The 18,942-nt window shown below is 57.0% G+C and overlaps 1 protein-coding gene across 1 annotated transcript in view; it reads right to left on the bottom strand.

Annotated features, from left to right (window-relative positions):
* The window catches only part of LOC104347163 (Krueppel-like factor 5), a 31,731-nt gene extending 12,789 nt beyond the window's left edge, over positions 1-18,942 (bottom strand). Inside the window, exons 1-4 of the mRNA XM_086469880.1 lie at positions 18,864-18,942; positions 17,390-17,522; positions 16,603-16,636; positions 12,638-12,847 (exon numbers count right to left, since the gene is read on the bottom strand). Coding sequence (XP_086326006.1) covers positions 12,638-12,847; positions 16,603-16,636; positions 17,390-17,522; positions 18,864-18,942 — 456 coding nt within the window. The remainder of the gene's footprint in view (positions 1-12,637; positions 12,848-16,602; positions 16,637-17,389; positions 17,523-18,863) is intronic.

Genomic DNA, 18,942 nt, shown 5'->3' with positions numbered 1-18,942 from the left:
CGGGGTTGAAAGCTGTGTCACACCCCCCACCACCAACAACTGGAACAAGCAGCTTCAGAAGCACCTACATACTTCAGCTAAGCTCCTTCGCCGGTAATGCTTGAGCCTGCAAGTGGTGGCCGAGCTGCTGGATCCCTCATTTTGGGGTCAACCACCCCAGGAGACCAGCAAAACCCTCTGCTCTGCCAGCCGGCTGCATTCAAGACCTGCCATGGTAAGCAGCACAAACACAAAGGAAGCAATTGAGGGCAAAGCGGGCCCCACCAGGAGGAAGCCCTGTAGACACTGGATCTCTACAGGCTCCTCAGCCAGCCCCAAGCAGGTCCTGGCAGCAGGCTGCAGCCCTGCCTGGGGCGGCTCCGGAGAGGGCAGCTGAGGACACTCAGGCTCACATGAGACAGCAATGACCTGGAACATCAGCCCATCCCTTCCTCCCTGTCTGCTAGCCACAGGCAGGGAATTAACCATTTTCCTGCCTTTTTGAGAAGGACTGAACATATCACGTAGCCAGGGAGCTCGGCTCATCTCAATACTGCACTAGATACCCACCGTGACTTGATGGAGAAAGCCTCCAGGGCCTTCTAGCTGAAAAGCCACTAGGTCTTTAGTGGGTGCAGTGGCCCAGTTTCCCCTACAGTCACTAGCAATGCCATCTTTGCAATCAGCAGAGATGAGGATGAGACACGAGGTCTGGAGGCGGGCATGCTCCAGACTCCACCAACTGCACGGACAAGGGCTCCAGCAGCCATCGTCGGAGTCATAGGTCAGCAGCTCAGGCAAAAAGCGAGCAAAGGGGAGAGACAGGCAAAGCAAACATCAATAAAACTTCTGCGAGTTTAGAGGTGTCCAAACTGGGATCTTTGGCCTGGCCAGGAAGGGAAAGCCAGTAAGAACAGACTTTCATATAATAAAAGCATTGAACTCCTGCAGTATTTTCCCCTCAAAGTCACAGTACCTATTTCTGACCACAGAGGAGGGTTTTTTCAACTTGCCAGAGAAAAGAAAGCCAAAAAAAAAAAAAAAAAACCAAAAAAAAACAAGCAGGAAAAGGAAAGGGGTTAGAACAAGCACTTTGTCCACTCCAGACAAGGCCATTGGACACCAGTTTGTGCACTGGACCAGCAGGGCCGTGTTAAACTCAGCGCTGGCACATCCGAACCGGGGACCTGGCGAGTAAAATTCCCTGGAGGGCAAGACAACCTCAGCAGCCTCTGCATGAGCTGTACGTTGTGAAGCACCCAGCCCTGTGAAATCAGCAACAGCCCAGCCCTGCAAGCCAGTCGCTCGATGAAGAAAGCCGACAACGAAGCCCCGCTTCCCCCAGAGTGGATTCTCCTGTGGCTACTAAGTGCCGACATGAGTCTTCCCCCTCTACCTTCTACCAGTTTTCGTAAATCCTGCAGGAACCTCCTGCCTTGGAGACCTCTATCCCTCATTCAGATATGGCCAAAGGCAGGGTGAGGCGTTATCAGGACATCGATCAATACACGCAGGATCCAAGACAAACATTGCTTGGGAGGACACAGGAGGAAAAAAAAAAAGGCACTTGAGCCAACCGTGCCCCTTTTGCCAGCGATTAACCACGAGCATCGTTAGAAGCGCTCTAGGCACTGCAGGCTGTCGAGGCAGGAGGCGGGACGTGTCTTTCCCATGATTAAACGCTTTCTAATCTGAAGTTGATAAATAACAAACCGCCATAGAAACATCAGATGTTGTCACCACACGGGCAGCAGCAGAGAACAAGGAGAGAAATCAATGTTTGCTAAACAGGCAATGAGCTTGTAAAGTTGGCAGAGGGAGCGGCTTGGGGGGGGGGGGGGGAAAGTGCTCGGAAGGGGGTGGATTTCTTCACTACTTGGCAGCGTTGAGCCCTGCGTTAGCCCCTGCCAGGCCTGCAGCCCCCTCCCCTCACCTTACTCTGCAATGCCGGGAGGCATCCAGCCCGCTTGCCCCCTTCCCAGCTGGGTCTCAGGCTCTTGCTCAGGCCACGCTGTGCTGGTCACGGAGGCAAAGAGTTTTCGGGAGAGGGGTGCGAGCGAAACGCCAGCTTCGCCCGTGCAGGTCAGCCCGCAGCACGACCCGGTGACGCGGGATGGGGGAACTCCAGGTGGAAGGGGAGCCCCTCCTCGGGGCGAGGGACCTTCCCCGAGCACAGGCGGGCGTGGGACAACAGTCGTGCCTGTTGTGCGGGCCCTGGGATTACCGAGCACAGCCTCTTTCTCATAGATGCACCTGCATGAAACTCCAGCCTCCAAGGGAATCAGCAAACAATGGGGAGGATAATCATCAATCAAAAACCATGGCAAGTACCTGGCAGTGCCCCTCTAAAGGCACACATTATAAATAGACCGTATTTATATACAGATTTGGTTCAATATCAGCATTTATTGTCTCCTAGTTAAATATTGACCTGAGTAAATATTTGTTTCTCTGATCATTTGGTTTTGATATTGACCTCGATCAACGTTATTTTCTGTTTGTTCCTCAAATCTTCTGGAACTCTCTGCAAAATGGGATTAGCAAAGAAACCCCCAGGACTCTTCCTTTCAAGTACACACAAACGTTTCGCTGCTGTAAATAACAAAGCACCGTTGCAGGCAGCAGGGCCAAACTCTGCGCTCATGGGGGTGGGTGCTGGGCTGCAGAAGGCCCCAGACGGCCTCGCCTGCTTGCTCTACCTCCAAGAGATTAGGAGCAACTCCAAGGAACTAGTGCTGCCCTCGAAGCATTCAGCTGCGTCTGCGTTACACGCGGTGGGGCAGGGTTCATCCTCACGAGATTTGGCCACCCGGGAAGTGGGCACCTAAGCTGAAGTCCCTGTGCAAGCTCTTGCTGGAGAAGGCTGCCAGAGGTGATCTATCCCACCAGCTTTCCATCCTGAAGCTGTCACACCTTTCCACCTACGAGAGCAGCTCCTGGAGCAGGACAAAGGTACACCCTTTCTCCAGGTTTCTGCCAGGAGCTCATGGATCGACCAGGAGCTGAGCCACACTGCTCTGGAGGGTTATTCTGCTACCCTTTTCTGCCCTTGTGTTTGAACTCCCCAAGGTAATTATCACCTCTCAGAGACAAGGAATTTCCTTGGGGCCAAGAGTCACCATCAGGGCAGATGTGGGCAGCTGGGAGGTTGGCTGGCCTCTGGCTGACCCAGTAGGCAGCAGTGTTTCCAGCAGACATGCTGACTCTGTTAGCTGTTCCTTTCCTCCGACAACTGATAAAGACTCACTCAAAGGCCATCCACCCTGGCTATTTATCACAGAAATCGTGCCACTACCGTCAGCAATCCCAAAGGCCAAAGAAACCAGGAAAAACACCCTCATCCCAGTCCAAGGCCAAGTGCCTGGAAGAGGAGCATTTTGGAGCAGCCAGGCCCCCAAAGAGCAGCAGACACCTTTCAGAAAATAAAGCTATAAATGGACTGAAAAACAACTAGCAGGGTAGACCTTGGAGATACTGAGCTTGGAGAAAGCTCTGGCCCAGCTCTACCACCTCTAGGCTTTGCTGAACACAGTGGCCATTCAGCCCGTCTGGCCTTGGACTGGTCTAGGCAGGGGTGGGGGGTCCCAGGTTGACATTAAAGTAGCTCCACACTGGTTTCCCCTCTCACAGCACTACCAAGCACAGCCTCGTCGCCGGACGGAGCCCCAAGGCAGGTGAGGAAACGGGGACAGCCCGTCTCTCCTCACCCATTGCTCCCCGCTCTGCCCAGCAGGAGGGCAGCTCTCTTAAAGCGTGGGAAGGGACGACACGAGGACTTGAGGGAGTCGCGCCTTCGTACGCAGCTTTCTATTTCTGAGCTGCTCTTGCTCAGCAAAAGGCCGGGGTCAAGCCCACCAAAGCCAACTGGAGGCTTTCCATCAAGATAAGTGGGCACCCGCTGTTGGAGGCAAGAGGCTGGGTAGGACTTTTGGTGTGAGCTGGTACAGCCATTTGGATGTTTTTTTTTTCTGGAAAGATGAAACAACCTAATGTTATTTCAACTCCTGGAAGATCAGGAGGCTTGGAGCTACTTCAGCCCCAGCCAAAACACGCAGGAACTCAAGCGTTCTCCCGGGTTGTGCGTGTGTACAAACAAATGTTGAATTGGGCTAGCCATACAGCTCCTGCCAGCACCACGAACTAGAAGCAGGCCCACCTGCAGCTCCATTTCTCCTCCTCGGTTGCAGCCTCCGCTCCAGCCCACCCTCTCCCCTGAGTCTGAGAAGATGGAGGCTCTCCCATGTCACCATTCCGCAGCGTGACCTGGACAAATAAACCACTTGGTTTTAGCTATTGGGTGGCCATAGGACACTGGCCTTGTCCTTGAGCCTTTCAGCTCCCCTCTGGTTACACATCTGTGCCACGGGTCCCGAACCGAGTGTGACACGGCTGTTAGAGCTCATAGGGAGCTCCCCCAGCTGGGTTTTGGGTGGGATTCATTCCACCTCGCTCAAACCATCTCAAAGCTCACGCTCATCACCTCGCCTCCTCCGACCAGAAGAAAAGCAGCACATTCCCAGGGCAGGGTCTGACAAAGGCAGGGTGAGTCATCTGCTGCTTGCTGGGGCTTGCGAAGTCCTCCTGGCATTCAGCAAGTGATAAAACAGCCCAAAAAACCTGTTCTTCCCAGTACAACGCGCAAGGCAGATCCAATACCCCATGCACGTCTGGGAAAAGCGAGGTCAGGTTTCACGTGCAGGCAGCAAATCCCACCGTCCTTGTGGCCCTCGACTTCCTCGCCAAACCAGTTAGGAAAACAAAACAAAACAAAACAAAACAAAACAAACCCTAAGGCAGGTGAAAACATTGTGTTTGAACAAGTAGGTCTTTGGGCCAACATCTTTCTTCCAAGCTTGCACAGCACCTAGCACGGTACAAGGCCAAGGAGATACCGCCAGAATCAGGGACCGAGGGGGACGTCGGAGCAGGTCTGCCTGCTGCAGCCCCTTCTGCCACGGATGCTACCCTGTGTATTTCCTAGCGTCTGTGCCGCTGGGAGGGTCCTTCTGCTAGACTGGGACCAGAGAGCCTCAAAGAGTTCCCTCAGGATCCACTCCCTTCAGCTTAAACCCTCTCTTTTCCACCTTTCCCCTGTATAGAAATAAATCACCAATCGGTCTTAATTAAGAGAGAACGATTATGGCACAGGCCGAGAACAGGCAATTGACAGTTCCCGTGGAGAAGGCACCGAGCCCTGGAGAAGCTCCAGCCAGAGTGTTTTGGAGCCTGGGGTTTGCCAGACACAAGGGCTGTGACACTCGTCGTGTCACCCAGAGGTGATGTCAAACCATCAGCCCAGCGAATGATTTTGAGTTCTCCCACGACGCACAAAAACCCCTCACACTGAGAGCTGCTCAGAATGAAACGTTGCGTTCTGAAGCAGCAGCATCTCGAACGACCAGTTGGGTAGGGGGGATGCCCCAATTTTCCAGTTCAATTTAACAAACTTGCGTCATCTCTACATTTTAGAGAACTCCATCGAACCTTCTCCTCATTGAGAGAAGGATTTTCACCTGAATATATTCAGCCACCCCGGGGTTCAGCTCCCTAAGCCGTCCTCGAGGAGCAGCAAAATGGCAAATGATAATGTCGTAAAGGCAGTATTAACATGATGGGCTGGGTTGGCCGGCGAGCAGGCACCCACACATCTCTGCCCTCTCCAGGATGAGTCCAGATCTGTCAAACAAATTGCCTTAGATGTGACAGACGTGATAACCAATGGATAATATTCTTTCCTCCAGCAAGTGGTAAGTACCTGTGTTTTCAGACCGACTACACTGGGACCAATTTCTTGCCATTCTCTCCTCCTGCGTGTACTGGAAATACTACAAAGGGCAAGGTCATTACGTGCATTTTCATACTTGCCAATCCTGTCCTTGGTGGAAACCTGAAGGTCCCCATTGCATTTAAAAAAAAAAAAATTAAAAATAATAACTTTCAAAGAATTCTCCAAGCATTTCTGAACTTAATGAAAGATTCTTTGTTTGAGTTTCCATCTGAGTTTGGAAGGGGTTGAACCTCTTTGATGTGGTAAACAGCCCATGGGGGGGGGGGGGGGGTTGAGAGTTTTCATGCTAGCTCAAGTTCTGAGAACATCTGAATTGTAAACATTAGTTATCCAATCCCCAAACACCAACTGTACCCTGTGACTCATGTAATTCACCAATGGAGCACAAGAAAAGCAAATATTCTAATCAAGGGGCTCAGCTAACAAGACGGTCGTAAGTGTGATTATTTGCAGTGGATGGGTTAGATAAAAGAACTCACTGGACCAGGGAACGAGAACGAAATAGCGTAGGTAGCTGACCAAACAGGTTTGAGAGGGGAAAATTCACAGTTGATGATGCACCAGCCAGAAATGCATTACCCTAGACCTTCGTGAGTAACTTCAGATGACTGTGTTTGCTTCCCACACACCGTTCGGGAAGAGCGATAAAGGGAAATCCGTTGCATTTATTATGGAGTCGGAGTCCCCTGCTCATTTCCTCCCTTAAATACCTGCCTTTGCAGCGCTCAAAAAAAAAAAAAAACCCAACCAACCAACCAAACCCAACCAAAACCCACCCCACAACGTGCTTTTCCAGCTCGTTGGCAACCTCTCCCGTGTCGGCGAGTGGAAGAGAGGTTCCAGCGAGGGCTGCGCGAGAGGACAAGGAACAGCCCACCTGTAATCTGCTCTCTTTCTCGGCGCTGTCCCTTTCCCTCGCTCCCCACCTTGCCGAGCCAAACTTCCCCCACGCGGAACAATCAGCCTTTGTACCACCCGGACAAAGCCATTGTGCTCCAGCGAGCTCAAAGTTCGGCCAAGCCGTTTCATCCTACACCTCGTCTGCTTCCAGCAGCACTTGCGTGCGCGCACACACACACACATACACGGGGGTTTCGGGGGATTTGGAAAAATAAAAGAAACACGGTGGCTGGGATCCCCTCACCCCCAAATTTTGCCAGTCTTTGGCTCACTGGTAACACTGGTTTCGTCCAAAGCCTGCTGAGCAGGAGCAAGCTCCCCGCTGACTTTGGACCCGCTCCCACCACGGGATCTGATCTGCAACGAGACCACCGCCACCTCGACACAGGGCTGCGGCGGCGGGCGGGCGTCCTGCCTGGGGACTCTCCCTGAGGGTCCTCCCGCAAGAGGAGAGGGACAAATTCACCCTTTCTGGGGACTCCAGCTTCGTTTCCCGTGGCCCCATGTACACCTACCAAGAGGAACCCCATCAGACTTGCAAATCTGCGGGCTGGTCCTGAAAGCATCAGGCCCCAGCTAATCCCAAAGCAAAACAGCCCGAAAGGATCCCTGCCCTCCTGAGATCCCTCTAGCCAGAGGCCACGCAGGGCTCAGCCCCACCAGCTGCCAACCCACCATCTCGACTTGTGCTGAGGGGGACCAAATGAGCCCGTTCCTCCTTGCCCAGCCTTTAACTTGACATCTCCGCGTCACCAGTTTCTTGCACACCCCTCGAGCCTGCCCAGGCTGCTGGCACCCTTTGAAAATTGCTTCGGCGCGGCGTTCTGCACACCTCTGCGGAACACACGGACGTTTTTGAACCCTTCTGCAAAGCCAGGAGGACCCCAGAAGACGGAACAACCCGGCCACCCAAGACGGAGCGAAGAACCGCGCCTTCTCGCTGCCCACAAAAGCACGGAGCGGCTCAGAAAGAGGGAGAAGGGACCGAGTCGCTGAATCCTCGGCAGATCACGCCAGCCTGCTCCATTCCCACAGCTGTAAACACGGGATCCTGGCAGATGCCTGAGCTCAGCATCCTGCTCAGCTGGGGCAGTAAAGGATGGGTGAAGGCAGCACGCGGCTCCTGCCAGCCCTGAGAATCGCAGCTCCTCTGACACGCGGCGGTGCAAAGCCCGCGCGGTCCCCTTGCACCGTCACGATCCGGCAGAGATAGGCAGGGGAACACCTTCGTGCTGCAACACCGCAAGCTCACAGCCTGTCCTCAAACATGGGCGCAGCCTTGAAACCCGGCACTGCCCCGTTGAGCTCGTGCCCGTGGTGTCCCCATACCCGGGGCCACTTTCAGCGGCGTGACCACCTTCTCCTGAGCGTGCTGGGCACGAGGAGGACCCCGGGAGAGGGCACAATATTTCCAGTCCCCTCTGAGCACCCAAGGAATGACATCAAACTGCAGAAAGATGCCTGGGCTCAGCGACCCCCAGCCAGGACAAGCTGTCAACATCTCACTACACACCCAGAGCAAAACTCCAAAGCTACCATCTCCCCTTTCCCCGCAGGAAAGCTGAATTCAGTCATTGCGTGCAACTCCCGACAGCCCAAGGACACAAATCACTCCTTGACAGCTGGGCTGTGGACTTCCACATCTTTACTAACAAATAAAGCGGTGCAGGACTCCTTCCCGGCCCCAGCGCAAACCACAACTGCCTGGGCAAGACCCACCACCCTGGTTCCAACTGGGCTGTGCAAGATGCTGGACCACTGGGGAGCAGGAAAGACGAATCAAGCCAGAGGAACATCACGGTGCCTACGTCCCCTCCTTCGAAAGGGTCTGGGAAATGCTGTTCAGGGTACTGAGGATCTGAAGCGCCGGGAAAAGCTCTCAGGGGACAGCACCAGCACCATCCTGATACCATCTAATCTGTTCAACGACCTCCCAGACTTCTTCCTAGGTGAGCCCCCTGCCCAGCCCTCGGGCAGGGCAGCAGGGAGGTGCGCCCAGGATAGGGCTGAGAAGCTGCCTGTGGGGTGGGAACTGGGCTTGGAGGACACAGGGGTTGCTGTTTGCTACCGCTTCTCAGCTTGCAGCAGCACAGCCCACCCAAGGAAAGCGAGGCAGTGGAGGACGAGCTGGCTTGGGGCTTATCCCCAGCCACACTCATCGGGGTCTTCAACGTCACCCACGACAGCCTCTGACCCCACTCACCGGCCTCAACACAACTGCCCTTGGGACTCCTGATACAGGTAGGCAAGGGGTTAAACCAGGGAACAGGCTGTGGGGTTTGTGCATCTCTCTTCCCAGCAGCTTCCTCGCCAGGTCCTGTCCTCACTCAATGCTGCTGCAGACCCAGGTGACCCTCCAGTGTCCGACGGCAGCTCTGGTACAACCCGTTGAGACAGGTGCTGCCTTCCCCGAACCCGCGAGGACAACTGATTGCACCCGACGGCAGGCCCGACAGCCCCCGTTCTCCCCACCCACTAACTGCAGCAAACCCAACCATGGAGATGAGCGTGGGTAACACCTTCCACCTCACCTCGTGCTCCTCCCAGCTCCTGTCCTGCACGGGTTGGGCAGGGAGCAGGGGAAGTGCCATCTCCTTCATGACCGTGCTGGCCACTTTCCTTCTGGAAACGGCTCCAGGATCGTGGAAACCTGGGTCTATTCTCACCATCTCCCTTCCCATCACCGCAGCCGTCTGCCCAGGGACAGCTCTCACAAGAGGGCAGCCATCAGGCTTGCACCTCTGGGGACCACGCTTACACCCGAGGGAGACCATGGCGTAACGACCATGGCTCCAGGAGGTTCGGGAGCGATGGGGTGGCTTAGAGGACTTAGCAATGGGGTAGATCATCTACCGTGAGGTCAAGCCCAGCCCAGAGGGACACAGCCACCCATCTGACAAGCAGCAGATGATCCCAGGAGGGTTCCCCAGCCTCGGGTAACAGCGAGGTGCCTGGGAGCTGCTTTGGCTCATCAGACCTGGAGAGCAAAGGGCAGCAAGGTGGGAGCAGCAGACGAGCCCTGTTGTCCCCCCCCAGCCCCCTTGCTCACCAGGGGGTACCCGACAGCCACGCAAAGGGATCATCTCCTCCTCTTCCAACATGCTTCCCTGGACGTGCCTTGCTTTTGGTTTCATTTTTTTTTTTATTTATTTTTTTTTACCTTCCTTCTAGCATCGACCTCTTGAGATTTAAAGGGGAAAATTCTGTTTCTGGCTGATCTGACTCAGAAAGGAAAAGTGCTTTTCTCTCACAAGCCCTTTTCCCTCCTTTTTTCTCTTTTTGTTTGTTCTTAATTTGGGGCAGGGCAGCTGGAAAGGCAAAGAAAAGGGAAAAACTAAGCGTAAATCTCCACAAAAGGTCTACTTCCACCTGACTCGGATTGAATCAAATTTTCGACAGCAAATAGCTCCCACCTTCCACTCTTATTTGAAAAACGATTTGTGGAGGTGGGAGGGGGACGACTTTGCCACCAGTGAGATAAGGAGATTAGCTGTGAGTTTGCTGCTTTCTTTGCCGGGAGATCAGCGAGACCGAGAATTTCGGAGAGCTGGAGCAGGGGGAAATGCCCCGTGGGCGATAGCAGAGCTCTCACAGGTCACAGCCTTTTCCATAAGTCTTGTCAAACTGCTCTGATAAACACCCTCCCGGAGCAAAGGGTTTCCCAGACGTGCAGCCATCCAGCTTTTCCACCCTCCAGCTACGGCAGCTTCTCCAGCATCAATTCTACATCGACCACAGCCTTTGGCATTCGTTAAGAGAAAGGGGGGGCCAACACACGGAAAACTCCTCCCCGGGAGATGTGGGGTCCGGCCCTGGGCTGTCAGGGTTTTGCCACCCATAACGCTTCACCCTGGGTGGGTTTGCAAAGAAGTCCCTGGTGGGGGCTGGTGGGGGGCTGAGGGGGTGATGCATGGGTGAGGCGTGGGGTCCAGCCCTGCAGCTTTCCAGCCTCCATCCCAGGGACCCCCTCATTGTCCCCAAAGGGACACGGGGTGGTCTTATGGCAAAGGGATGACATCTCTGATCAGCCACCCCCAAGGCCCACCCTCGGCTGCCTCCACCCCGAAGCAAACCGGTGGTGGGGGTGGCGTTGCCCCAGGGACCAAACCGGGGTGAGAAACCCCTTCTTCCCTTGGAAGGGCAGAAAGGATGGCGCCGTGGGATGGAGGTGCTTCCAACCATGGCTGGCCTTTGCACCCCCACGCCCCCCCCAAAGAGGTGGACAAGAGGTGGCACGGGGCTGGCCAAAACCAGGAGGCACCTCTGCCCGTCCGCCCCCCACGGCCATGGCCGAGGTGAGGGGGAGAACACCAGCCCCGCTGCCTAATCCCACCCGGCAGCCGGTGGGAAGGCTCCAAAGGCGAAGAAAAAAGCAAACCTGGCCCTCCCCCCCCCCCCCACCCCCCCAGACCAAACAGGGAGCCACTGCCCTTTCCCACCGGGGACGGGCCCCAGAGATAACCCACACCTTTCTGAAGAGCTACCACCCCACCCTCCGACTTCAGATAACCCACCCGAACGCGGTACGGAGGGGAAGGGACTCCAGCGGCCCTGGGGTTACGGGGAGAGGTGCCGAGCCAGGACCACCGCAGGGGAAGGAGGAGGGTGCTGCGTGGCCCATCGCCAGGGCACCCTGTGGAAACACGGCAATGGAGACGCCGCCTTCACCTCGCCCCCTCCCTCTGAAGGATGGAGCCCCCAAACTGGCCCATCAGTGCCGCCAGGGAATCGGGCGGCGGATACGCACCCCCAATCTCTGCCCCGTGCCAAACCGGAGCAGCCCACCATGGGGATGCCTTCCCGGGGGTCCTCAACATCCCGAGGGGGTCTCCAACTTCCCGGGGGGGTCCCCAACTTCCCAGGGGGGTCCCTAACTTCCCGGGGGGGTCCCCAGAGGATCAGCGGCCAGGACAAGGGGGTCCCTGCAGGGCGGCCGTGGAGCGAGGGGGCCGGAGCCGCCCTCCCACCTTGATCAAAATGGCGCTGGGGACGTGGGGCGTGCGGTTAATCATTAGCTGCTGGCGGTGCCGGGCACCCCGCGCCCCAGCTCACCCCATTCCTCCGGGGGGGGGGTGGGGGGAAAGGGTCCGAAGCCACAGCAGCAGGGTGGGGGGCAGGCCTGGCTTCCCCCTTTTCCCACCAGGAAGAGCAGCCGAAGGCTCTTCGCGGTGGGATGGAGGGTCCATCACCCAAAACACCGGCGAGGGGACTGGCCCCCTGGCCTGGGATGGGCGGCGGGGCTGGAACGAGCTTCTTCCACGGCCCAGGGCAAGGGCGCGCGTGCAAGAGGGGCGCGCGTGCAAGAGGGGCGCGCGTGCAAGAGGGGCGCGCGTGCAGCAGCGCCCCAAAGCCGCTTATCCGGGTCTTTATCTCCAGTGCATGGAGTGGGGGACGCCACTGGGGAATTTCAAGGAGCATTCCTTCCCCGCCCCGGCGGTGGAAAAAAATCAACATAATAAAATAAAATATAGAAAATAACCTCCGTGTCGTGTCCCTCCCCCCCCCATATCACGCACAGCCACAGCGACCCTGTTGCCCACGTCTTTCCCAGCGAGGCAGCGGCAGCGGCGCAGAGCCCCTCGGCACCCCCTCCCCTGCCAGCCCTGGGGGAGAGGGAACCGAGCCCCGGCTGTGGGGAGCGAGCAAAACCCAGGCTCTCCTCCAAAACGGGCAACAGGGCGTTTTGAAGAAAGACAGGAGGGGGAAAAAAAAAAAAAAAAAAAAGAGAGAAAAAAGAGAAAAAAAATAATAATGAAACCCAACACGCCCAAGAGAAAATCCAGCGGAGGGGGAAGCACGAGCGTACAAAGCGACGGAGGTCTTTGAGCAAAGAGCGGAAAAAACAAAGCAGAATTAAGTCAAAAATCCACTCTCACGTTTGCAGGAGACTTTAGCAGCCTCGGTGCACCTGAGCGGGCGAAGCTGACCCCTTCCCGCTGCCCCACGGCAAACCACCGCCCGCCGCCTTACCTGTGCCAGGTCGGGCGGGTTCTCCAGGGGCCGGGCGGGGGGTTTGATGTCCTCAAAGACCGGGGCGTCTTCGGCGGGTTCCCCCGACATGGTGACGGGCTTCAGGGGCGCAAACGCCGAGGCGTCCTCGGGGAGCGGGGTGCGGAGCACCAGCCCGCTGCTCATTCCTCCCGCGCCCCTCGTGCCCGTTCCCCCGGGGGGAAAACAGCTCTTATTCAAAAATAATATTAAAAACAACGAAAAAATAAAAGGGGAAAAAAAAAAAAAAAGGAAGGGGAGGGGAAAGGTAAAATTAAAAAAAAACCTGAAGGCAGAGAGGCGAGCCGGAGCGAGTTGCTAATCCTGGGAGGCCAGGTGCCGGGTGTCGGGAAGGCTTTACCTGGGCTGCGGGAGGAGGAACGCCAACCTGGAAGCGACGGCGAGGCCGTGCCGAGCCAATCAGGCTCCCGCCGATAGCCCCGCCGGCAGCTCCACCGGGCCACCGGCAAATAAAAGGCTGCCGGGAGCGAGCGGGCGGCCGAGAGCCTCGCCGTCAGCCATGCTGTGCCACGGTGCCCGGGCGGCACCGGCGCGGCGACTCTCGCCGGGATGGCGGGACACGGTCCCACCGGTGCCACGCCAACCCCGGACCCCTCGCCAGGGCTGGAGCCCACCTGTGGGGCTGGGGAAGGGCCGAAACGACCACGGCTGGGAAACGATCTCCCCAATGGAGTGCCCGGCGCTGAAGCGAGGGGTTTATTTTAGTTTTTAAAAGCTATGGCCGTTGTTTTTTTTTTTTTTCTTTTTTAAATGAGAAAATGCCATTTTTCCAACAAATGGTTGAATTTTGCACGGAAACTGATCTTTAGAGACGAGGAGATTCCTGCTTGCTCGCACTTCTTATTCCCAGGGGACAAGGAAGGATCAGAAATAAATGGATTAAGGGGAAAAGGGATAAACCTCGGGGCGGGGGGGGGAAACACCACCACCACCACAAGGGAAAAGTTTAAAAGGTGCAGACGCGAGGGCACGGTGCTTTCCAGCCGGGCTCTTACGGAGGAACCAAGCGGCTGGGTTTGGGTTTCTTTTTTTGAGAGGGGAGGGGAGGGGGAAGGAGTGTAAAAGCCAGAGCAACAAGGGAATAAAAATCACCTTTCTGAGAAGAAAAAAAAAAAAAAATAAAAGCAATTTCTCCTCCAGACACATCCAGCCCCAAGTGTCCCCAGCACCTTCCCAAGGAGCTGCACTGTCTCTGGCTAAGTCGAGCCCGGCCTTCTCTCGCCCTCCGTGCTCCTCCACCCCAAATCAGCCCCGGGACCTCCCTTCCCCACTTTTTGGTGTCCCCTGGGCAGGATCCCGCATAGGTTGTGCCCTTGGGGGGGGGGCTGCTGCTGTCACCCCCTTCCCAGGACATCCCCAGCGCTGTCGGGGGGGACTCAAGAACCACAGAAATAGGGAGAGGGGGGGGAACTAAGGCTGCTGTACCCCCCCTGGCCAAAGGGAAGGGAGCTGGGCTCCTGCCAGGGAAGGAGAAAGCCTGTTCCCAGGGGGTTGCTGCCACCCCGGTGGGACCACGGGGGCTTCACACCAGCCACACACGCGGCTGAACCCCGTGATCGTTCCAATGATGCCAGCAGCCACGGCCGGTGAATTTTGGGGTCTGGCAGCTGGCATTCCCCCACACTGCAGCCAAGCTGGGGTCTGAACACCATCATCTGGCGAGGCCGAGCTCCCCGGAGAAGGGGGGCGAGGGGCGATGGCTCCAAAAATGCCTTCCCTGAGGGCACCAGGTCCACAGGGTTGGCATAAAACATCCTCCAGCTGTGAGAAAACTTTGCCCTGAGCAGGACGAGGCCCCCAGTAAACACGGGGAAGGCGGTGTGGGACGGGGGATCAGCCTGGTTTTAACAACCCCCGGCCCCTGGCAGCGTAAACGCGGAACAAACACGAACGGTTTCGATCGATGCGAGGCTTCGGGCCGACGTCCAGGTCCTCCCGAGGAGCTGCTTGTGCCGAACAAGGGGAGGTTCAGCGACAGAGGGACGGGGAAAGTCAGAAATATTGAGCCCTCGGAAAAGCAAACAAGGGGGAAGAGCCCAGCCCTTGCCAGGGGCACCTTCCCCCCGTGGCTTTGCTTTCCAGGGAAGCCGTGCTGCTGCCGGAGCAGATTCCAGGGACAGGATGGGCTCCTAGGCGATGCCAGGGAGACGGGGGACATCTCCACCAAGCCTTGCAGGACCACACGTGGAAACGGGAACCCACCACGTGACAACAGCTTGGTGCTGGCAGCGGAGGGTGGGGGTCCTGGGGTGCAGGGCTGCACCGTGCGGGGGCTGGCTCTGTAGTGCCACCTTTCCGTCTTTGGAGGAGGTGGTAACAATGACTGAAGGCTGCCTCGGAAAGCAGCTAGATGATGGTCAACACCACACTCCTCAGCCTTGAGGAACGCTCTGGCATGTTATTATGAACGTAAGAACTTTGGACGGAAGATACTAGAGTCAATACCTGATGAAAGTCTAGCTGCTGAACTAATTTGATGCAAATTTAGGTATTAAGCTAAACGGGAGATGCAAGAAACGAGGAAGAATTACAAGCGGCGATCAACAGAGCAAATGTGGAGAGGGTAAAGGTAAAAGAGAGCCCCCCGAGGAGTCACCAGTCACAAACCAAACTCGTAATGCCTCTTGTGAGACCCAGGAATGGTTTATCCCTCTGGAACAGCATCCCACAGCACCAGAGGGACGCCCTTAGCAGCATCACAACAGGAGAGAGGGACCTAGAAAGATCATCTAGTCCAACCCCCCTGAAGCTAGACTGGTGGTGGACTACTCTCAGTTTTCAAGGAAACCCCCTAAAGCGTCCTGGCCAAAGCTGGCTTGTCCAAACCTCAGGGCATTGTCCCAGTTACTGCCCCAAGGATTGTCCTGGGCATCATTAGACGGCTCTGCGGCTTCTTATCATATTCCTTTTAATCCTAACGTGAGTTGCTTCGTTACTGCCAGGGTACCTGGATGACCAGGGTTATATATATATTTATTTTTATATATATATATATTTATTTTTTATATATATATATATATATCCCCCTGTGCTAGATGGGGATTGCCCAGAGAATTTCATCTCAAACCAGCACTGAGAGACAACCCAGAGCTGCGCGAGCACCAAACCTTGTTGCTGTTACGGAACTACAAACGGGACCAACTCGTGGTGTCGTTGCACCCCACAATCACGGGCTTCGGGAAGATTCCTCTGGGGATCAGCCTTAGCCCATTTCTCCTGTCTTTATTACCTCCACTCCTCGTTCAGTATCATAGGAAGCATTTTGACCATGTTTTTGGTTTTGCTTACACGATTTGGCAGTGGGGTGTAAAACCCTACTCATCTTCATGCAGTGGTCCATCATATTGTTCATCATCTATTGCCACTGGGAGCGCGTATAAACCAAAGGTAAACGAAACTTTCCAGGAAAATAGCGATATTTTCTTGGTTACCAACTGGGAAGTTTGGGAATTTCACCCTAGCGGTGATAAAAATCTATAAATCAGAAGAGTTACTTCTCTCTCCCTCCTCCCCCAAGCGCGTGGGCTTGCGGGGCCGGTTGGCCCCCGCTCCAACCCAGGTCAACCCGACAACCATGTCCCAAGGCGGAGCAGCTTCGCTCCTCAGGGCCGGGCCAGAGCCACCCGCAGCGCCTTTATCTGCCGCCGGCCCCGCAGGAAGGCGAACGGCCTTGAGCCTCTCACCGCCACCAGGCACTTTGCTCCGTCCGCCCCCGCCGCAGCCTCCGAGGAGGGGGCTGAGCCAGGCGTACCCCGACCGGCGCTGGTCTAAGGTCCCCGTTCTGTCCCCACGGGCCACGCAACCCCGAGGACGGCATGTCTTGCTTGAGCGAGGTACGGTGATAACGGCAGCTCTCCCGTGACCCCCCCAGCTACGCAACCCACGTTCCTCGGGTCCAAGACTCCTTTCTGCGGGGGAAAGAGGACGCCGAGACGCCGAAGGGGGTTTGGGGAAGGGAGACTCTGCGAAGGGGGTGGTGGGGGTGGTCTGTGGAGGAGCCAAAAGGGGCTCTCAAACTGAAGGGCTGTAGGTGAAGTCTCCTCTTTGCAATGCCAAGGAGGGGATGGGGCTCGCTGGTGGTTGGTGGGGGAGAACTGGGAAACCAGACCTTGATCCCCCTCCCCTGCCTGGCACTGGGTGGGAATCAAGCACTCGGGGTTTGTGGGAATGGTGAGGAAGGACACCCGGGTCCTCCTCTCACACGGGAGCAGAGGGTGCAGGAGCCAGGAGGTGAAGCCCTGGGCGGAGTAGCAGAGACTCGAGCTAAAATGCAAGAAAGGCTCCAAACCGTGAGGAAATCTGGGTCAGGCTGAGAAATAAATCTCAGCTCCCACCTCCCAAACCATCCCTAGCACTGCCGGTGGCCAGAGGCACCCCAAGCTGGAACCAGCAGGGGCTCACACTGATCCTCAGACCTCAGCAGTTGGTGGGGACCAGCCACCACTGGGTCGGGTCACAAGGGAGCCCCAGGAACCACCCTGCATGGGTGACAGCCCAGTGTCACAGCCCGGGTCACATCCCTGGCCGGAGTCCCTCAGCACATCCCACCCAGGAGGTGGTGGCAGGCACGTGGGGGCTGGGGAAGGGGGGTCCAGTCCCCAGCTGGGGGGGTGGGGGGTGGGGGGGTGTCGCTGAGCTTTGCTTTCCTCCTGCAGCAGCTTTTCCTCACCCTGCTGCAGCCCCCAAACTCATCCATCCACCCCCAAAAGCGGCGGCTGGAGCACCCACCTCTCGCTGCGCCGCGGTGGACATCCCCAAGTCCTCTCTGAATCTGCCCCCCTGGGGGCGAGGCCACGCCAGATTTGGGCCAGGAGCTCCTGGATCAGCCTCCGTGCTGGTCGGGAACCTTGTGGGAGACACAGTGGCCAGGGAAGGGGGACACCCACCCGCCCCCCTCTCCGCTTGCCTTTCACCACGACCAGGAGACAAAGGTCTGCAGAGCTGCTGGAGTCAACCCACCGCCTGGGCCTCCCCCACCGAAACCCAAAACCACCTATTTTTGTCTTTTCCTTTCTCCTCCTCGGGGAGGTTTCCAGTCATCAAATCCTTCCTGGGAGCCCTTCAAAGGAAAAGCAGCCGCCCCATCCACTTGCTAAACCAGTCTGAGCAGTGCTGGGCTGGCAGGAGGGAGAGGCCCCCCGACACCCCCCTGCCTGGCGCAAACCGGGACCGGGGAAAGGGCCGAGAAACCGGACGGAGGGACCTCGGGTGACCCCGGAGCAAGGAGACAGACGAGCATCGCACCCCACGGGACAAAGGCATCGCCACCCCATCGCGCACCCCGGCGAGGTGGGGATGCCACCAGCCAAGCAGGGACATCCCCCACCCCCCCCACCCCCCCCAGCCATCACTCCTGGGCAGGGGAGAAGCGATTTTAGGTCTGTTAAATTTTTAGCCTGGTCGTGACGTAAGGAGAGGCCAGGGAAAAGGGCGGCCGGGTGATGGGGAGAAAGCCTGGAGGAGCTGGGGATGGCTCCCAGTGTCCCCAGTTGTGGGGGGGGGGTGCTGGAGCACGGGGAGGCATCGCAGCCCCGGGGAAGAGAAGGTCAGCAGCTACCCCAGGCCTTACCAGGGGAGGAGGAAGGTGGTGAGGAAGCAGAAGGGCCCGATTCTGAGGTATGTTTCCAGGACAAATGGCATGGTGGAAGGAAGAAGGTACCTGCCTTCCTCTCCCCCCCCAAAAAAAAACCCAACCTTGGACCTTTTCCAAACCCAGAAACCAACCGGGGCGGGGGGAGGGGGGGAGGGCATTTTGCTGTGCTCCCACCTCAGCTGCTCCAGCCCCAGGGCTGCAGGGATGGACCTGGGGGTCCGGCAACAGGGTCTGTCTCCCCAGCCCCCCACAAAGCACCAACAAACCCAGCACAGGGGAGACACGATACACACGGGGGGGGGGGGGTGTTTAACTACCTGCCCCCCAACCCCAGCCCCGCCTGAAGGAGCGATGCCCCAAAACCAAAAGGCAATGGCAAGAGCTGTCGCGCAGCCCCAGCAGCGGGGGGGAAACCCCTCCAACACCCACCGAGGGAAAAGCCACACAACCCCACCCGGCCCCTGGAGAATCCACCCAGAGGACCTGGTGCTGGATGCCTCCCTCTTGCCACGGGGTCTGGTGGCCCCCGGTGCCACCGAGGAGCTTCGCTGGAGCTTGGGCACCACTTGCCCCAAGACAAGGGATGGCACAGGCTTCCCTGGGGTTCACCTTGCTCTTGGCCCGGGCGCAAGCAGAGGCTGAAGGAGACTTCTTGATGGCGTTGGTTGGACAT

Source organism: Leptosomus discolor, chromosome 9, assembly GCF_034619465.1.
Source record: "Leptosomus discolor isolate bLepDis1 chromosome 9, bLepDis1.hap2, whole genome shotgun sequence".
In the NCBI taxonomy this organism is placed as follows: domain Eukaryota; kingdom Metazoa; phylum Chordata; class Aves; order Leptosomiformes; family Leptosomidae; genus Leptosomus; species Leptosomus discolor.
Note: the sequence above shows the minus strand (reverse complement) of the source record. Positions and strands in the feature narration are given on the sequence as shown.